The 20856-nt window shown below is 39.0% G+C and overlaps 2 protein-coding genes across 10 annotated transcripts in view; one reads left to right on the top strand and one right to left on the bottom strand.

Moving 5' to 3' along the window:
• GEN1 (GEN1 Holliday junction 5' flap endonuclease) overlaps positions 1 to 10362 on the bottom strand; it is a 50845-nt gene extending 40483 nt beyond the window's left edge. For all 8 annotated transcript variants that reach the window (XR_011473139.1, XR_011473135.1, XR_011473136.1 and 5 more), the window contains exons 1-3: positions 10187 to 10362; positions 1790 to 1965; positions 923 to 1109 (exon numbers count right to left, since the gene is read on the bottom strand). Coding sequence is in view for 3 of the 8 variants with exons in the window: in XM_070428711.1 (XP_070284812.1) it covers positions 923 to 1109; positions 1790 to 1950 (348 nt within the window). In the remaining 5 variants the exon portion in view is untranslated. The remainder of the gene's footprint in view (positions 1 to 922; positions 1110 to 1789; positions 1966 to 10186) is intronic.
• A 377-nt stretch (positions 10363 to 10739) lies between these two features.
• The window catches only part of SMC6 (structural maintenance of chromosomes 6), a 54204-nt gene continuing 44087 nt past the window's right edge, over positions 10740 to 20856 (top strand). For both annotated transcript variants that reach the window (XM_070428710.1, XM_070428709.1), the window contains exons 1-3: positions 10740 to 10920; positions 19251 to 19393; positions 19969 to 20086. In XM_070428710.1, the coding sequence (XP_070284811.1) occupies positions 19256 to 19393; positions 19969 to 20086 (256 nt within the window). In that variant the 5' untranslated portion in view covers positions 10740 to 10920; positions 19251 to 19255. The remainder of the gene's footprint in view (positions 10921 to 19250; positions 19394 to 19968; positions 20087 to 20856) is intronic.

The following is a 20856-nucleotide window of genomic DNA, read 5'->3' as shown; positions in this document are numbered from 1 at the left end:
GTGGGTGCACTGAAATTGCTTATCTCATATCTATACTGGTGGAAAGTAATTGGTAGTAGCTATAAAATCATACCTAAGCTTTGGTCTATCCATCTCACTTTGGGTAATTTTATCTTAAAAATCCCAAATCACAAGAAAAAACTACATACACAAAAAATGTTCATCATAATTTCACATATAATGGAAGAGCTGATAAATAAACAATATATACAATCCTGGGTAATGATTTCATAGCCTCATAAATGTTGCACAACCATTATAACAACAGGGAAATATGGATATGACATATTAAGTGAAAAGTCCAAGATAAAAATTATTTATGCACTATTATGGCAAGTTTTAAAAATATATACATTTTTAAAAAGACAAAATAATAGTAGCTTCCTATTGTTTCAATAATATATTTTATTTTATGGATAATTTTTTAACTTTTATAAAAATATATAATATTTTATAAGTAATATGTAAATATATTAAAATATAATAAGTACTTTTAAAAATTACAAAGCCCTAATGAAAGTCAAATATGCATGTTCAATGCATGAACTATTATCAATTCTGAATGAGTGAAGTATGAATTAATGAGATCTCTGTTCTGGGAATCCTTTAAGTGGTAAAGATGTCATAAAAGGTAACATGTATCAAGTCTCTACTATGTACTAGTTGATTACATATTAGATATTTGTAGATTTTCTCTCATTTTCAGCACATCCCTGCAAAGTATTACTATTCTCATTCACAGAATAGGAAATTTTTATTTTAAATAAATTAAAAACGTGCAGAACACCTTAGAGTTTCAAGATGCGAGAGCCAGGCCTTGAACTTAGGTCAGTTTCACTCCAAAATATAAACTCTTCTCCACCCACACTGGCCTTCTATATACAATACAATAAGAATTATTAAATCAGATCCAAATGCTCACCTCTCTTAACACTGATTTAAAATGTGATCTCCCTGTTTTCTGAGACCATGTTTTTGCAGAAGGCCCATACCGAATTTGATTCCTCTTGTTTATGACATCAGCTTTCAGCTTTGGGGGTTCCCCTTCCATAACAAATACCAGTTTTACATCCATAAGTGTTAAATGTGAGATACGAAAAAACAAGTTCCTGAAATACAAAAATTAGTCATATATTAATCCTCATATATTGATAGCAAAAGTCAACATAGCAGCATGACGTTAATGGCAAGAACATTAGACTAGTACCGAAAAGGTTATAGTCAATAACATTTATTTTATTTTCACGGGACTGAGAAACTACTGAATGTTTTTTTGTTTGTTTTTTGAATGTTTTTAAGCAAGAGAGATTTATGATTATTTTAATTGCTATATGGAAAATGGTCTGGAGGAGGAGGATGAAGAAGAGGACGCTAAGAACTGAGGGAGGGAAGCCAGTGAAGAAGTCATTCAGCAGTATAGATGAGAGATGATGTTGGCATACACTGAGGTGGTGCCTCTGGACATCAAGTAACGTTTATGAACAAACACAAAAGTTTCTTTTGAAAGTAGAACTGGCAAGACTTCTGAGGAACTGGACATTGGGCCAGGTAAACAGGGAGAGAATGGCTCCCAAATTTCTGGCTTACAGTCATGGCAACATACAAGTAGATATGTTAAATAGGCAACTAAGCATGTGGGTCTGGACTTCAGAAGGTAAGAGGTACAAATTTGTGAGTCATCAATACAGAGATGGCAGATCTAGACACATTAATATCTTTTAAAATCTCAAAACCAAGACATCAACTATTTATGTAATCATACATTTATATTCTAAGAACTTTACTGTACCTGAGGTGGGGCTTCGTGACAGTTCCAATCATTTTTTTGACTGTCTGTGATTCACATACCCAGAGGCTCAGATCAACTGCAATGGTTTTCCCACCAAGACTACTCAAGTGGATGTGTTGCTTAACGGGCTCCAAAATCTGCCACAAGTCACTCACTCCCATTCTGGTTATTATCGGCTGTTATTAGAAACGCACTTTTCAAAAATTGTTAATAAACACAGAAGCTTAGAACAGGAATTCAAGCAATATATTATGACCTACATAAGAATAATTCATAGAGGATTCTACTTATTTCTTTCACTAGTCAGCTTTTTGGAATCAACCAAGAATACCTAAGCCATTAAAAATGGTGGTAAATGACATACTGGTTACAAAATGCTGATGCTACGAATGGATGATAAGTAATTTACATGTCACCAAATCTGGGTTTCTTTACAGTACTTAAAAACAGTTATTTTTAAATTTAACATAACTCAAATATTAATGGTCGCCTTTGTCCTTTCTCATTCTTCCCTCTTCTTTTCTACGTCTTCTTTAGCAGCAGCCGAGAATAACATTTTTCAATTGTTTACCTTATTGATAATTGGCTTTGTTCCAGCTAATAACAAGAACTAACAAATGCAAGACAGGTAGAAAAACAGAGGTGCTGTAAATCATATTTATCTTATTGAAAATTCATTCCTTGATTTTTCACACCAGCCTCTATCATGATCAGGAAAAACAAAAAAACATAAGCAAGGAACCATGCAAACAAAGCAAATAAACCAAAGAAAAAAAATAAGAGGTTAATGAAGGAAAACACTGAAGACAGAAAATGGGAACTGGAGGAATATGGAATTATCTTTTCAAAGAGCACTGACGGGCTTTTTAATTACAAGGTCTCACGTGTATATTGTGGAAAAATAAACAACTTTAAAAAAACAAATTTTTAAATCACCCATACTTACACGATCCAAATAAAACTATTGTTAAACTCTTTTCTATGTCCATGAAATTTTAAAAACAAAATTTGCTTAAATTCTGCTATTGTAATAACCTCTTTGGTATTTTCTATAGGCCAGTTTTTCCTTATTAAATATCTATATCTGTTTTTCTTTCCCTTTGTTATTATTTGATAAAAATGTTATGCAGCATTTGCAATGATTCAGTCTGACTACACATACATACATACAAATAACCCAGATTATCATCCTTCATTCCAAAAACACAAGGTTGGATAACAACAACAACAAAAATTAAGTCAAAAGGCTATCTCCATAATGCAAAACCATTCTAAATAAAAATACTATATTGTCTGTTCCTTTAATCTAAGTATTATTTTGTGCACTCATTTTTATGAAGAACTTGCACAAATATTTGCTGATATCTCAACATACAAAGAAAAACATTCAGATTTGAATGCACAGAATTAGATAGTTAATGGTGGCTCAGTACTAACATTGTCTATTTCACAACAAGAAGCCCCACTGGTTAGAATGCACACTATAGCATAGATGCAGAGATAAGATTTCATCCCTTTGTTCATGTGAAAAATTGCACTTACTTCTGGAAAAAGAGTGAGGCACATACATTTTCTAAGGCATTATTATGAACAGAAACGAGACAAATATTAACCATCAGAACACATAAAAATTAAAAAAACAACAACGAAGTTTGAGGGGGAGTTCTTTTTAATAGTTTTGCTTTCCTTTTATTTGTGAAGCAGGCTGTTTACTGGAATGGCTTATTATTGAAGGAAATTACGCAATTCTTCTCTCCGGAGGACAATGATCATGATTGATCTTATTTTATTATATGTGACCCTGACTCTAGCTGTCAAATTTTAAATGCCAGTATCTTCTGACTTACATAGCTCTCCTAGGAATTTATTTTAAGATGCACTTAGGTGTGTGCAAGATGTATCTACAAAGATAGTCACTGGCATTTTTTTTTTAAATCCTTACCCAAGGATGTTTTTACTGATTTTAAAGAAAGAAGGGAGAAACACTGATCAGTTGCCTCCCACGTGTGCCTAATCAAGGATCGAACCGCCACCTAGATATGTGCCCTGACCAGGAATTGAACCCATGACCAGCTGACTGAGCCACCTGACCAGGGCAACTGAAGCATCTTACCTAATAGACAAACATGTAAATTGACCGTCTCTCCACTATGCACACCAGCCAATCAGGAGTATGCAAATTAACCCAACAAAGATGGCAGTTAATTTGCATACGTAGGCGCAAAGTGGCGGAGCCCAGCGAAGACGGAAAGCTCCGGGCCGGAGCCACAAAGATGGAAGGCTCCAGGCCAGAGCGAAGGCCTGGGCCCCGGAGGAAAACCGGTGCCGGCAGCCAGGGGAAGGGAAGGCCTATTGCATGAATCTCTTCGTGCAACGGGCCTCTAGTATTTATAATAGTAAGACAGTGGGGAAAAACAAATGTCCATGAATAAACGATACATCTTTGATATATTCCAACAATGGAATAGATGGTGCAGCAAATAAAAATGGTATAGATCTATACATACTGGTCCTGGCCGGGTAAAGCAGTTGGTTTCTTCCCATATGTCAAGGTTGTGGGTTCGATCCCTGGTCAGGGCACATACAAGAATCAACCAATGAATGCATAAATAAGTGGAATAACAAATCGATGTTTCTCTCTCCCTCTCTAAAATTAATGGGAGAAAAAAATATATATATGTATTGACCAAAAAGTCTCTAAGTTTTAAAATGAAAACAGGTATAAAAGAGATTACATATTAGGAATGACTGGAGATGAGTTATAAGAATTACTCTTCAAAGTATATTCCTTTGTGTTTTTTATTATATTAAACTAGAGACCCGGTGCACGAATTGGTGCATGGGTGGGGTCCCTCGGCCTGGCAAGCGATTGGCCAGTCAGGCGGGGAGGGGGGGGTAGGAAGGGGCCATGGGAGGTTGGCCGGCTGCTAGAGGTTGGCTATGGGAGTGCACTGACCACCAGGGTGCAGCTCCTGTGTTGAGCATCTGCCCCCTGGTGGTCAGTGCATTACAGTTACCAGCTGGTTGGCCGGTCATAACGGTCGCTTAGGCTTTTATATAGATAGATAAACATATGCATGCATTACTTTTCAAATTAAAAAACTATTTTAAAAATGTGGTCTTATCTATAAAGGGTTGGAAAATAAACTAGAAGTCTTTAGATGGGTTACTTCTTGCCTAAATATTATATGACCAAACAGAATATAGTTCATGGGTTGAATTAAAAAGCAATGTTCCTCAAATTTATGAGTACCTGAACATCAAATATGACTTCAGTATAGCTTTTTAAGGAGAGATTTACATTTTCTGGTTTCCTTCAAATGCCTAGGAATGAATCATGTGATCTCAGACAATGTATATCTCTTCTGGCCCTTCCAGCCCTAAAGTTCAATCCTTCTTATCATGATTCTAATGCTAGTTTACACAAAATGACTATACATGTTATATTTCACTGGGGCAGCCATGCCTGGGAAAAAATAAGCCCAGAACTGATTCTATAATGTATTAACATTTCCACAGGTTGGATCCCTTAAGCAAGACAAAAGTTGCTTTTTAACTGTGCTTTTAAGTAGACCCCAAAAAATATGTTTAATGTAACATTAATTACACGTAAAACTTAATTATTCATATTACTTTAGTTTATTTTGTCAGAAATAAACCTGGTTTAAAGAATGAACATCCGTGGTTATGGTACAGAACTAGCACAGGTAATTGAACAGGTATCAGCCATGTCTACCTAAGATTTATTTTGGCTGTTCTTTTATAATACTAGGCCTGGCCTGTGCCCCCTTGCAATCTGGGACCCCTTGGGGGATGTCGGACTGCCAGTTTCAGCCCAATCCCCGTGGGCCAAGACGAGGGACCCCACTGTTGAATGAATCCGTGCACTGGGCCTCTAGTATGCATATAAGAGCTTTGGTTAATCTCTTCCCACCTTCCCCCTTACCTCATGGAACAGATTCATCGGTCTGCTCCATGTTTCCATGCCTGTGCATTGACTGTCTGCCCCCTGGTGGTCAGTGTGCATCATAGCTACTGGTCAAACGGTTGAACAGTCGCTTAGACTTTTATATATATAGGTGAGCAAAAGACTACAAAGCTGTAACAATGGCTACTTAAACACAACTGGTATAAATAATGTAGGCAAAAAGAAAAAAGTCTATAACAGAATTATCTGTTAGTTCTCAGAAAGTAAAATTTGAGTTATTATCTCAGAACTGAAGTGTTCTCTTCTTCACTTTCCCTTAGTTAAGTGACAGTGCTGGAAAAATGTCTTTCACTGCCAATCCTTCTGGTCACTGTATTTTTAAATCTTCCTCAAAGACTTTTAAACCACTCTGGTATCTTAACCTATGGTTCCTATATATCTACCAAAATGGATTTGAAAAAAGCTGAGAACATCTTTTGTGCTCCCCAAGCACTCTCCTATATAGTAATTCTCTATATTTCTTCATAAGCATGAAAGAATTGCTGCTAACTCCCCCTCCCCATTTTCCTCCTCTAAAGTCTAAATGATGGGAATCAAGGGGCCATTTTTATAGGAGCTAGTATCTTTCTATGACATTCCTCAGTAAATATTTTTTTTTTAGGTAATTTGCCATTCATGAATTTCTATTAAATCTTCTTAAATTACTGCAAGACCTTTTATAGCCTTTACAACTTTTAACCAGAAATAATGGATTAGAGTCATGCAAAGCAACAATACCTAAAGGATGGGGGTAGACATGGGAACTGGAGAGTGAGCAGACTTACAGGAAGGATATTTTTAGAGTTGGACTACACTGAAAAAGACATTACTGCTGAGTCCCCCTTGAATATTCTACAATGAAGGAACTTTTCTTCACTCCCACCTCTAATATAATGTATCCCACATCATCTCTTAACTCCTCTCACCTCTGGACTAGAACATTCAATCCCTACTTTATCTTCACATGGATACATAATATGCATCTAAATCATGATTCCAACACTTCTTCTCAAACTGTTCTACCCTTAGTCTTTCCCTAAATATGCAGGAGCTTAGGCCAAAAACCTAGGCATTTTTGATTCTTTACTTCCCTCTCTAATAGCACCTTGATCAGCAAGTTCTCTATTTCCAAAATCTATACCAAATCCCCATTTCTGCCGAAACCGGTTTGACTCAGTGAATAGAGCGTCAGCCTGCAGACTGAAGGGTCCCAGGTTCGATTCCGGTCAGGGGCATGTGTCTAGGTTGCGGGCACATCCCCAGTAGATGTGCAGGAGGCAGCTGATAGATGTTTCTCTCTCATCGATGTTTCTGACTCTCTATCTCTCTCCTTTCATCTCTGTAAAAAATCAATAAAAAAATATATAAAAAATAAAGTTTAAAAATCCCCATTTCTAATGACACTCCCCTAGCGTTGCCTGTATATGACTGTAATAGTCTCCCAACTGGCCCCCTGCTTCTAACCTTGTTCTACTCTCCACCCCAGGTAATCATTCTCCTAATGACGCCAGAGTGATCTTGTTTAATAACCTAAAATATTAAAATCATCACCTCTTTGGTAATGGATAGTGACTTTCCTTAAAGGTGACATAACCTTTGTCACAAGTTAATTTACTTCTTTAAATATGGTGCTACCTTAGAGACAGTTGTAAAATGCAAAAAAAAAAAATTATGTAAAATTACATAAGTGTTCAAAATGTAATTTAGTATGTAATTTAAATGAAATTTAGAAGACTCTTAAAATACTATTTTAGGATTATCTTCAGTAGATCTAGTTGTCTAATTTTCTTTTTTTTTCTAATTTTCTTTTGAAAAGCATTTATGTTCCTTGTGAAAATCATTAATAAAAGCAGAATATTAAAAGAATACCTCAATAGTTCTGAAAGGATAAAATTATGTGAAATGTCTATTTTATGAAAAATAACAACAGAACATATTTTAAAATAGCAGTTAATACAAAATATGTATTTCCATGATCTATTGCTTTCTTGTTACTTTCTTTGCACCAGTCCTTCCTCCAAAGTGACATTAAGTAGCAAGAATGTAAAAGCAAATAAAGTTCCAAAAAGGGACAGAATGCAACAGCTCTTAAGATATTCAAGTACAACTACACTCAAAGATAGAACAAATGGTTCTTGCATGAGGTCATGATCAATCTGATGAGGTTACTTGAATATAACTCATCATCAAAATTTAAAAATATTATACATATCAAACTCACCCAAAACTAGGTATAATTTTGTCTTACTTTTTTTTTTTTTTAATGTGGTGAAATCTGAAATTTTTGTGGTGTGAGATTTGGTTAGTTTCTACTTTTATAATGTAATTTTATTGATGTCCATCTGATCATGCAGTCTATATATATTACATATAAAAAAATCTAACATATTCACAATTCTTACGAATTAGAGTAATACATGATTACTTATGTGAGTCAACAGTCAGAATAACCCTTAACAAATAAATTATAACCTATTAGTGGCTTCATTTTATTTAGTTTAGTAAAACTGCACTGTACTTGGGATAAGAAACCTAGGATTTTGGTTTTGGATGTAACACTGACTTGCTGTATACCCTTGGGAAGGCATTTAACTGATCTCCAAAATGAAGGATATTAACAAAATGAATTACAAGATTCTGACGTCCTTTGAATCTCATGACCAATTTTAGTAGCTTGGTACCAAAAAAAAGAAAAGAAAATCCAATCACTCTATTTCAGATATTATTACTTGGTCGAAAGAACATGAATTTCTAGTTTAAAGAAAGTGCTTAAAATTCACTTTAGGTTAAGACAAAAACAAATCCTTTGATGTAACCATATGGTGCCCATAAATCAATTTATGCTCCTAAAACTTCCTTAAAAGCTAATAAGTTTTTATTGGTTGATTATAAAACTGAATGAGGTGAGAAAAGCACAGAACCTTGCTAATTCCACTAATGAATCAAATTTTAAAAAAACATAAAAAAAGGTCAGTGGTCTGGTTCTTGCAAAAATACATTTTATTCAGTTTTGCAATTTTACTTCAGTTTTAAGCAAAAACATTAGAAAACTTATTTTAACAATAATGTGGGAAATACTTTAAATTACCTTATTCCCATTTAGATGACTATAATGGACTAGTAAACGATGTAAAGTTTACTTCAGTACAAAATGGTACTGTATGGGATTTCCCACATAACGTCACTCATGTTTATTATTCCATCAGTTTTATTTTCATATGAATTTAGTTCTAACTTTAAAGCATAATATAATATAAGCTGGGCTTAACTTTGCTATCAATTAACATTAAATGCCTACTATTTATCGGAAGTTCTTCTAAGTGTTGGACACGCAATAATAAAAGATTAAGCCTTGAATTTGAGGAACTTAGTAGAGTGAGACTAGAGATAAAACGAATTATAACAATGTGACAAGTACAGGTACAGAGATAAGGAGAGTGAACTACAGGAGCATATAAAGAAGGGGTACCTCCCCAACTCCAGGAAGGCTTCCTAAAGAAAGTGACATCCAAACAGACACCTCCCAAAGTTTCTCCTTGTTTACCAACAGGACCCCTTAGCCTAGATGTTACAGCGTTTTTGACTGTTCAGACTATGTCATACTTATTGTATCAAGGCAAGGACCATAATAGGAATATAATATATATATATCTGATTATCTTTAGAAGTAAAAAGGTGACTTTGATGCAAGGAATTTCACTACCAGACGTTTAACTTGAATTTATTTGGGGGTGGACTGGGGTAGCGGTACATGCCACTTTGTTCCCATCTGGAAAGGAAGATGGAAAGATTACTTGTCTAGATCAGCAGGCCACGTGAAGAGTTGCGCAAAAACATCAGAAGTAGGTTAAGGTCGGGTGCAGGAAAGCCAAGTCAAGGCCTTAACTTTTACTGGTCCCGATATTTACTGAGATGCGGGTGGGGGTGGGGTGAGGTAGGGCGGGGTGGGGATGGGGGAAGAATGGCTGTAGTTAACCATCATGCCTTAAGGCAATTGCTATAATGCAAGTTATTTTCCAAGCACCACGTTGACAACTGGCAAAGGGGAACACCCAAGTATACCTGCGGGGATCGGTAGACTCGCCCGGAGGGCCTTGAGCAGGCGTGGGCGTGGGCCCGACCGGGTGCCCAGGGCAAGGACGTTCAGGACGCATAGGCCTTGGCAGAGAAGGGAGAGCCCGGAGTGGCGGGGACACCGAGTTCTGGCCCGCGGGTCAGCTCGGGGGCGGAGCGGCGCAGGGGCTGGAAGCCGGGCAGGGGGTGGCGGGCCGCGCTCCCACGGTGCGCAAACGGGGGCCACCGACGGCGCGTTTGAAGGGGCGGGCGGGACAGGGGCGCGAACACAGAGCCCCTCCCTAACCCACACGCCAAAGGACGGACGGGAAGTCCCGGGCCCCTGGGGCCGCCTCTCCACGGCCCGTGGGACTTACCCAGACAACCCTTTCTCCTCGGCTTGGGAAGGCGCCCCTCCGTCATTTACCAGTTTGGCCTGAATCCTAACTAGCTGCTTCCAAGTTTCTGAATTTAATGTTCTCCAAAAGAAAGATAACGTAAAAAGAAAATGAAAAACGTCCTCTTGCCTTTCCCACGCAAAGCCCTGCGTATAGGTCGTAGCACCCCGACGCGGAAACCTCCCGGGAGCACTTCAAATCCGGCGCCTCCGCACGCAAGGTCCCGCCCCTTCCGGGAAGTGGCAGCCCCCCGTCCCGACCCGACCGCTAGCTCCCAGCCGCTCCGCTGTACGCATGCGTGGAGCTGTTGCTGGGCCTCCGAGCAATCTTCCCTTTCACTGAGGCAAATCAACACCCCCCTGTACACCACCCCGCGTCCGGCCGCTGTGCAGCCCCAGCTGTTCCCAGCTTCACGGTCCGCCCAGGGGCACTTCCGGCCCCTCCTGTAGACAACAGTGGCGCGAAAACGCCAGACCGCGCACGCGCGGGCGGAGTCCCCGCGGGCGGGGGGGGCGGGGCGCAGGCGCGGACCGTCCCGGGGTGGGCGCCGGGGCGGCCGGGCTCCTGCCTTCTGCTGCCGCAGGCGCGCGGTTCCCGGCGGGCCAACGGTTGCCAGCCGCGGCCGAGACGTCCCAACGAGTGGCCTGGAGCGCCCCGTTCCGGCGCGACAGTCCCGCCATCGGGTTCCTTGGGGAGACTTGGACTTGTTGGAGGTAGGGTGAGGGTGCGCGCCTTCGCTCTCCTTGGCTCCGGATCGTGTCCCTGTCGCTGCCCCCGTCGCTTGCCTCCCCCAACCGTCTGGTGGCGCCCGGGTCCCCGGAGCTGCCCCCGTGTCCAGCATGGTCCCCGTGGGCCTGGGCGGGCCGGCCGGCGGGTGTTTCGCGCCCTCTCTGCAGGCGGCACAGGTCGCCTCTGCCGCGGGAAACTTGCCCGACTGCGCTGGGCCCCTCCGGGCAGATGCCGGCGCGGGCGGTGGGACGCCCTGCCCGTCCCCTAAAGGCCGGTTGGCTTTGCGAAGCGGCTGGAGGGGCCTCGGGGTTAAAGGGTGAGGTTACACTTGGGAATTGGGCGCTTATCAGGAATCTGATGGTAACCTCGCCAGAAGCAACTTAAGAATGTTTGTTTAAGAGATAGATACAACTACCACTTCAGTTGCATTGGTGGTGAAACCCAGCCCCATGAACATGCGAACGGCATTTTCTAGAAAAAATTGAATTGTGATGTGTGGATCTTTTATGAGAGCGTCCCTTTCCCCTGTGTTCGTGCGGAAACGAGCTGGAGAAGAATCCCAGCTGGGAACTGCGGAGCACGGGACTGCGGGGTGGAGAAAGGGGTGTTGGACCCAGAGGGCTTGTGATCATTCCTAGAAAAAGCGGTGATGTGTGCGGACAAGTTATCTTTCACGAATAGGAGATGGAAAGCGAGTGTTTTGAGGACAAGCTATTCTGGAATGTATGTTCAAAAGAAAGAAAGAAAAGTCCAAATCCCTGGCTTTGAGAAGGCTGCTGTGTAGCCCTTTAAAGCCCTCGGCAGCCTGTGCGCTGGCCTGCAGGTACTCCCGGGTGTGGAGCTGGGGTGGGAGCCTCCAGGCCTCCGGAGGTTTACTCTCTCTCATTCTGTCGGTGCGTGAAGTATGCAGAGTACTTCATTCATTTTGGAATGTGCATTCAGAATTTCTTTTTCCTGAATGGGTGTAACTACAAGAAAATGTTGAGATCCCTCGGTTGTTGTTTAAAAAGCATGTTTTTGTCTAAGGCAGAACCGGTGGTGTATGACCCTGGGCAAGTGGGTACCACCTTAAGTCTCATTTCCTTTCTGTAGTTGCGTAAATTAACGTATAATACCCTACTCACGGGATTCTTAAATAGATCGGGGTGGGAAGAGTGAGCGAGATATTTACCGTTATATCTCTACGTTTATCGATAATTTGTATAGGGCACTTATTGAACCTGACAAAAAGTAAGTACAGTTGACATATTAGGGTTGTTACAGCGGAAAAACAGGTTTTACTCAAAGGTTTATTTTACCGAGTGCTTAGATGTAGAATTTTATGTAAAACCTGCCTAAATCCTAACTATCACTTTTAGACTTCAGTTAGGAAAATTAATCAAAGTTGTACTTGGTCTACTTTTCAGGAATTAATACACAACACAAATTACCATAATAGTATGCATTATATTTAAGGCATATTTAAATGCTACTGTTCTATCTACTCAGAAGTCCAGATGACTGAGAGTCAAGTAGTCAAGTACAGTCACTTATATTAACGGTAGCATTTTTGCTTTACTAATTAATGAAATACATCTTTCCTCACTCAACATACTTTCGCTGGTGACCAAATTCAAAATAATTTCTGTGGCTTCCTTAGCTCCGCTCCCCAATCCACCTCTACAGCAGAGTATGTTTTACTTCCTGTTGGCCTCTCCATCTCGGTGTCCTAGGAGCACTTCAAACTCAGTGTTTTCAAACAAAATAAATGTATTCTATATCCTCCCTCCTTGCCAAACCTGCTTCATCTGATTATAATGGCATTTTAGCATAAAATGTGTAGATTGTTTCTGAAAATTAAATGCAAAGTAAAATTTTACAAAGCATAGTAACATTGGAGGGACACATCACAATAGAATCTCTTATGTAGTGTTATACATTAACAGAGGGTAGACAAGAAGATGAACAGATTAATAGCCAGTTTACAGGCCATAAACAGTTAAACTGTTAAATTCAGTTCATGCCTGGAGGAACTTGGGCATTAAAGAGGTTTGAATGTAGGTTTTCACAAACCTGGGTTTGGATCTGGGCTACATAAACCTGGGCAAATGTCCTCTTCAGCCTCAGTACCCCCTTTTATAAAATAAGGACAGTTTATAGGGATGTTGAGGATTAACATGTTAAGCGCCCTGTCAGTCACCAGTGACTGACACTATACTTTCCGTTCGGAAGACAAAACAGGCTGGGCGCTTAACGCGTTAAGGGAAATACATAGAATGTTTATCTCAACAGCTAAGCACATAGTCTAGCAAGTGGTTATTCAACAAATATTAATTCTACACCCCCAAGTGACCCAATCTTTTAAATCTCTTGGTTTCATCTCTTCCCATCATCTCCTGATGTTGCTGTTGTTTTTTCTGTTCAGTGCCCCTCATTCTTTAGAGACTGTTCTCTTGCCCATATTCTCAGCCTCTCTGTTTCATCTGTCCTCTACATTTAGGCCACAGGGATGTTTTTAAAACATAAATCTGACTGTTCAAATTTATTAACTGACATTCTGTGCCTAGTACTTTCCAGTTTCGCTTATCTGGGATTGTTTAATGGGTGGACTTAATTAGATTTTTTAACTTAAATATTTATATTATCTATTGTATCTCATATGATTTCATCTTGGTGTCCTAGGAGCACCTAGGAATGATATATTCCAAGCAGTGTGCTTAATTAATTGAATGCATTAAAAATCAGGTTGTTTAATGAAGAATGAATGTATCCATGGTGGTGGGAGGAGTAGAATTGGGCATGAAGTAAACAGTCCACAGCAGATTCAGAAGTAGTAGCAATTTGCCTTTTTATAACCATGATTTGTTTTTTGATAATTCCAATTCTGTTATGTCTGCTCTCACTGCTGTTAGTTCCAGCTTAGTTAAATGGGAAGTATGAATTATTAGGTGCTCACAATAAAATCTAAAATCTAGAAATTTATAATCCTGTTAAAATGCATTTGATGTCTATCAAATTTCCTACGCACATACTTTCATGAATTGACCAACAAAATAAGACCCAACGCATGTAGGCATGGAACAGACTGACATACCTTGATGTGGGTTTGGGGGCATGAGAAGAGATAAACCAAAGAACTTACATACTTTTATGCATAGCCCATACATGGGCGATAGGGTAGTGAAGACCTGGGGGGGGGGGGCGATAGGGGCTGGGAGGAGGTAGGTAAAGAGGGAGGAAATGGGAGATATCTAATGCTATCAACATTAAATATATTTTAAAAATGCATTTGATGTCTATCACATTTCCTATGCACATACTGCTGTAATGAACCTGTGGTTATTGATCTTGAACTTATTTTTTATTGAAAGCGCATATTTGTTACTGTTTCTGCTCTGATAGAGTTTGGTTCCTATGAGAGAGAAATGATATGTTCTTTAATTCTAATATTTTTATTGTAAATAAACAAATATTAAAACTATGAAGAGATTTGTAGATGTCTTGATAACCCCAGAGGAGCTTTTTTCTCCCCTTTTTGTGTATTCCAGAATATTTAAAAGTATTTTTGGGGGAGGGGATCTTCTGTATATATGTCTCTTTAACCTATTGGAAACAGTTTTTCTGTTTTAACCTGTATCTACCTCTTGAGACATTTATATGTGATTTTAAAAATCCATTATCATTAAATCACAAAGTGATTCCTATTATAAAAGGTAGGATCCTTCATGTCTGTTAGGTGCAAGTTACCATGGCAACCTAGTAGCAAACTGCAAATCCCAGACTAAGCACAGCAAATAAAAAACATCGTCTTCATGTAGCGCATTATCTTCTGTGTAGTGTAGAATCTCACATTCATTGTAAGAAGCTTATCACACTTACCTTTGTTCATTTCCCTCCCCCCAATTTTATTTGAAAACTGCCGTTTTCTATGAATGGTAAAATTCTAAAAATCAATCAGCTGCTCTCTGAGTGCCTGCTAAGATCATGTTATTAAGCATTAATAAAAACAGTGTCTAAAAGGGCATTTACTGTTGTGCAAACCAAAAAGTAATGTTTCTTTTTTGCTCTTCTATAATAAATGAATTATTGCTCAGTAATTGAGAAATGAATAGAGGATGGGTGGGAGAGAAGAAAATGTTGGGGGAGGGAAATGGCTTGGTGGTATTCTAGGGAATTTAAATTAGCAACAAGTTGAAACTAATATACATTGAGCCCAGCGGGCTTGGCTCAGTGGTTAAGTGTTGACCTATGAACCGGGAGATCATGGTTTGATTCTCAGTCAGGGCACATGCCCAAGTTGTGAGCTCGATCCTCAGTGTGGGGCATGCAGGAGGCAGCTGATCAATTATTCTCTCATCATTGATGTTTCTATATCTCCCTCTCCCTCCCTCTCTGAAATCAATAAAAATATATTTAAATATGTGTACATTGATTCTTGTTATTAAATAATTTGAGGAATATATTTGATTTTCAAGTTTTGAGTTGTGTAAGAGATTCAAAATAAACATTAAATTATATGTAAAATAAAGATTTTTGAGTACTATGTAATTGTGACTGTAATGGTAATGTTTCTAAAGACATTTGTTGAGATTAAATGTCCTTTGGATGTTAATTAATATACCTTTTGAGTGATACATAATTTATCATGATAAATTAGGTTGGTCATTGCCTTCAGGATAGGATAAAGTCCAAGTCCTTTAATGTTGTTTACAATAGTTCTTCTCAAACTTTATATGCTTATGAATCATCTGAGGTCTTCCTAAAATGAAGATTCAGATTCATTTGGGTTAGGGCGTGGCCTGAGATTCTGGCAGTCTAACACATTCCAAGGAGATATAGAGGCTGCTTGCTGGTCCTTGGGCTACACTTTGAATATCAAGTCTGCAAGTCATTCTGTGGTCAGCTTTTCTGCTGTTCTAATTTTCTTCTTTGCTGGTTATGCCTTGTAAATAATGGCACTGTGTCATGGATTTGCTTACAGTATCTCCTACAGCAGCAGTTTGCAAAGTGTGGTCCAAGCATCTGTGAGACTTTCACAGGGTCTACAAGGTAAAAACTGTTTTGTAATAATAGTAAGATGTTATTTCCCCTTTTCACTTTCTTTCACTTTTGAATGTACAGTGGAGCTTTCCAGAGGTTGTAAGACATGTGATGATGCCATTGCTCTCACGACTGATAGAATGTGTACTTGGTGTTGTTTAAAAGTTTAACACTTTTAATTTCTAATATGGTGAATATTGATAGATATAAACAAAAGCTCTTTAAGTACTGTAGTATCTTTTGAGAGACCATAAGCTTTGAGAACTGCTGCCCTACGGTATTGGACCATGGACATAGAGGCTCTGATCTAGAACTTACCAGAGCTCTTTCCTTAGCCACAGTGACAGCTGAGCCAGAATGGAAGTTTCAGCTCCCCGCATGGTCCCCTCTCCGGCAGTAGTAAAAGGCCTCCTCTGACACCATGCAAGGGGGAGTGGGAGTAAGTGGCACCCTATTGCTGCCTGTGGGGGTAACTGTCTCAGCTCTCTAGGTGATCTCCACTGAAGTCATTGTCATGGTTCTCTCCTTGGCCTACATAGCCTTCTCTAACACCAGCCTAGTTGGGATGTTGAGATGACTCCTTTTAGCCTCACCAGAGTGGAAGACCAGGCTACCCACTTGGCCTTCGCTGGCGTGGGGGCGTGGGGCACAGTTTTTTCAATGGTATTTGGCTGGAGTAGAGCAATTCTTGCCTGAAAGTTCTCTTTCTTGGGCCCTTTTCCTGATCCTTTGGCTAGAGAGGACAGCTTTCCTTAGCTCCACCCTGTCTTCCACCTCCCCTGCACCTACACCTGTTGGTGTTTCCACAGTTGCTGTCTTCTCCAAATCTGAGAAATTTGAAGCAAAGCAAAAACTCAGGGACATCACCAGGGTGTCATTCCTTGGTTGCTGAGGTCCCTAGCCAATCTGCCTCCTCCTTCAGAGTCTTATGTTTCTTTTATATGTAATTTTCAAGGTTTTTAGCTTTACTAAGCAGGAGGGATCAGGAAAAATACACCTGTTCCACCTTCATGGAAGCGGAAGTCTCTGTCCTTTTTTAAACTTGCGCTGTGGGAGATCTACTCCCCCTGCATATCCCTTATATTTGATTGTATAAAATATATGAATAAATATTAAAATATTCCCATTGAAGAAAAGCTAGTTTTGGTGGGGCAAAGAACTAATTTTGGGGAGAAAGGTTTAAAATTTAATGAAATAGAATTTGCATGAAAGGAGTTATGACTATACTTGAAGATTTATAAAATATAAGGTGATTTTGTGTAGTATATTTGGGGCTTTAAATTATCAATATTTTGGAAAATAAAAATTATGGAAAATTTTTATTTTCCAATTCAGGAAGATATAGTGAACCTGTAAAACCCAATATAGAAGATAGAAATTGAGATGATTTCATAAAAAATTAACTTAAAACAATCTCCACTATCTAGTTAGCTTTAAGTCTAGTTCTTTTTCATTTTCCAAGCACATTTAAATGTCATGTTATAGAGGTGATTTCAGAGCATTAGGAAGATGGGAGAACTACTCATTTCACTTAATGAATTGTCATAATAACAGACTTGGCAACTATTGTTCTCCAGAATAGTTCCTCCAAAATAAGTACAGGCATTTGATACTTCTGAAATTGGTTCTGTTGGTATAAGTTTGGAAAGCAGTGGTTTTTTTTTTTAAAAAAGGCATCACTGCATGAGTGTCTTTCCCTCGCCCTCCTTTTCCACATCCTTCCTCTAGAGCAGTGGTTCTCAACCTTCCTAATGCCGTGACCCTTTAATACAGTTCCTCATGTTGTGGTGACACCCAACCATGAAATTATTGTCATTGCTACTTCATAACTGTAATTTTGCTACTGTTATGAATCGTAATGTAAATATCTGAGATGTAGGATGTATTTTCATTGTTACAAATTGAACATAATTAAAGCATAGTGATTAATCACAAAAACAATATGTAATTATATATGTGTTTTCCAATGGTCTTAGGTGACCCCTGTGAAAGGGTCTTTCGACCCCCAAAGGGGTTGCGACCCACAGGTTGAGAACCGCTGCTGTAGAGTCCCTGTCCTGTTTCTGCACAGCTCCTTCATGCTCTGTAACACGGCTGCACTAGCTCCCCCTTTCCCAGCACACACATGCACTTAGGACTGGCTTTCTTGACCTGTGTTCATGTCATCTCTTCTAGGGAGGACTGACTAGAGCCTTTCAGTCCAAATTCATAAAAGAGGAAATAATGTACTGCCACCCCGGCACCGGGCATAAACAGGGTTGCTATGGTGTATGTAGTACTTGAGAGACTGAAATTGATTGAGCCAAAAACTTTTCTCATCTTCTTTTCTTGTATCTTAGAAACTTTTGATTACCTGTGCCAAGGATTTTTCTCTTTATTCAGCAGACATTTATTAGGTACTATCTTTTGAGGTCTTAAATGTATTTTAAAGAGAAAAATGAAAGCAGCAATCAGAATAGTCATAACATTTAATTTTAGTCACAGACTATCAGCTGTGACTTAAAGTGCAGTTTTCATATGTTTAGAAAATCTTGTGTAATTTTAAATATATTCATTTTCCAGGTATAAATTTTATAGCCTGTTGGTAAAAAATAGTCAATCAGCATGCACTTTCTTTAGGGAACAGTTAAGGGAAATTACTGGTGCTAGGCAACACTGCTTCAGAATATACTTCCTTGGGAAAATAATTTAAAATTAAAAGTTTTATCTGATTGACTGTTACTCTATAACTTGTAAAAGTTGGGTGATTGCTCTGGAATAATCTCAGAAGGCATTATGCCATCTCTAAAACATCTGGGAAACTAGAAACCACGGTTGCACAAAATCTTTTACCTTTTGTGAATTTAGGAGTCAAACTATTTAGGTAGGTCCATATCAGTAAAATGGTGGCCATAAACAATGGAAGTAAAATCAACTAGTATTTCATATGCAGATGATTTAGAAGCACACAAACAAATGCATTATCTTATACTTCTCTGGGTGAAAAGTCTGACCTGTCTCGCTGGGCTAAAATCAGGGCGGGAGTGGGTCTGTGTTCCTTCCTGGGGGCTCCAGGGAAGAATCCGTGTCCTTGCCTTTCTAGCCTCTGGTGACACCTGCATTCTTCTGCTCATAGACCCCTTTCTCCATGCAGATGACATTGTGATCTTTTTAAAGACAAAATGAATGAGCATGGTACTTAAAATGTAAGCCTCGTCTGGTTTAATTTTGTTAAATTTAATGTATGTGGAATAATCATATGGATACTATACTTGATTTATTTCATTGTTACAATAATATGTTAAAATTTGTTCAGACCTGATGGCCAAAAGAAAGGAAGAGAATTTCTGCTCTCCTGAAAATGCTAAAAGACCAAGACAAGAAGAGGTGGAGGATTCTGATAAAGATGGTGATGAAGATGAATGTACAGATACCTTCACTAATGGTACCTCTACTTTGGTAAGTACCAAACTGTGGGTTTTTTATTGGCATGTTTCTCATGTCTGGTTCATATGACATATTTTTGATAATTCAATATCAGGAAAAGCAATATGACCTTTAAAAAACTGAGGTAAAATAACCCAACTAATTATGAAGTTCTTGTTTAATTAGAAAAAGTTGGTAGAGAAGAACAATGATACAAAGAGTTGGTTCTTTGGAAAGAGCAATAAAATTGACAAACCTGTAAGACTGAAAAGGGGAATATAAAGTGCTATAGCTACTCTGGGAAACAGTTTCCTACAATGCAAGACAGCCCTCCTCTAACAGAAAATTATCTGACTCAAAATATTAGTATTATTTCTATTAAGAAACCTTGTGATTTATTAGATTTTTTAAGGAATTTAGAATGAGTAGTTCCCATATAAGGCTCCCATTTCATTTCATTTCACTCATTGTTTGAAGTTAACGTTATTCACTTTCTGTAACTTTTTTCATGGGTGACACTGCTGATCTTACTCCTGCTGTAGACGTTTGGATAGTTATAATGAGTGAATTGGACCAATTGATTGTCTTCTTCCATTGTTTTTTAATAGACTGCAGCAGAAGTTGGAATAATTGAGAGTATTCAGCTAAAAAACTTCATGTGTCATTCAATGCTTGGACCCTTCAAATTTGGTTCTAATGTTAACTTTGTCGTTGGCAACAATGGAAGTAAGTGCTTTCGCTATCCTTTGTGCGCTCTGAGCACTGCGTTGACATTAGAATGCATTAACTTTTCAAAATAGGTGACTGTTAGTGCTGATAAATCTGAGCTTTAGGTCTGTAACAGTGGTCATGAATAGTTTCAGTGTTTGCTGCCATTCTACACATTAAGAAATAATGTTAACTCTGGGTTCATGATTTATGCAACAGAGATAAACGTTTCCTATTTATTCTTTTGAATCTATTTACCTTGGAATTCACACCATAGAAGAGTGGACAAGCTGTCCTTATTGTAATTGGGGCAGCCCTATATCTACTTCTATTAAATGTTGTAACAGAGCATAAATAAAGGGCCATGGGCATCCAAAGGTGAAGGAAGGAACTTCTCACTCTTGTGACAAAAGAAAGTGTTGTGAGAGCTGGTATTTGTGCTGGTACTTTGTCTCATTGGGGAAGAAGCTGAGATACTCCAGGCAAAGATTGCTCATCAGCTAAGGTTAAGGTATGTGGGGGTAGAAGTAGATGCATGTGGAGAGAGGCAACAACCTTATATGACTTTATCATATCGTACGTGGTAGGGAGGGGCGAAAGCTGACACTGGAAAGTCATGTTGTAGGTGATACTGCTAAAGATCTTGGATGCCATGGTAAAGAAGTGGGGGTTTTATTCAGAAGTCAGCGGAGAACTAATTAAAGTTTGTGAATAAGTGATGACCTGAGCAAGATTTGTGAAACAAACAGGCCACTCTGTGGAGAATCGATGAGAAGGGGAAGACACAG

The sequence above is a fragment of the Myotis yumanensis genome, unplaced genomic scaffold, assembly GCF_028538775.1.
Source record: "Myotis yumanensis isolate MYYU_CA2020_CCGP unplaced genomic scaffold, mMyoYum1.0.hap1 SCAF_11, whole genome shotgun sequence".
Classification (NCBI taxonomy): Eukaryota; Metazoa; Chordata; class Mammalia; order Chiroptera; family Vespertilionidae; genus Myotis; species Myotis yumanensis.
The sequence above is the reverse complement of the archived record's forward strand: the minus strand, read 5'-3'. Positions and strand labels throughout refer to the sequence as shown.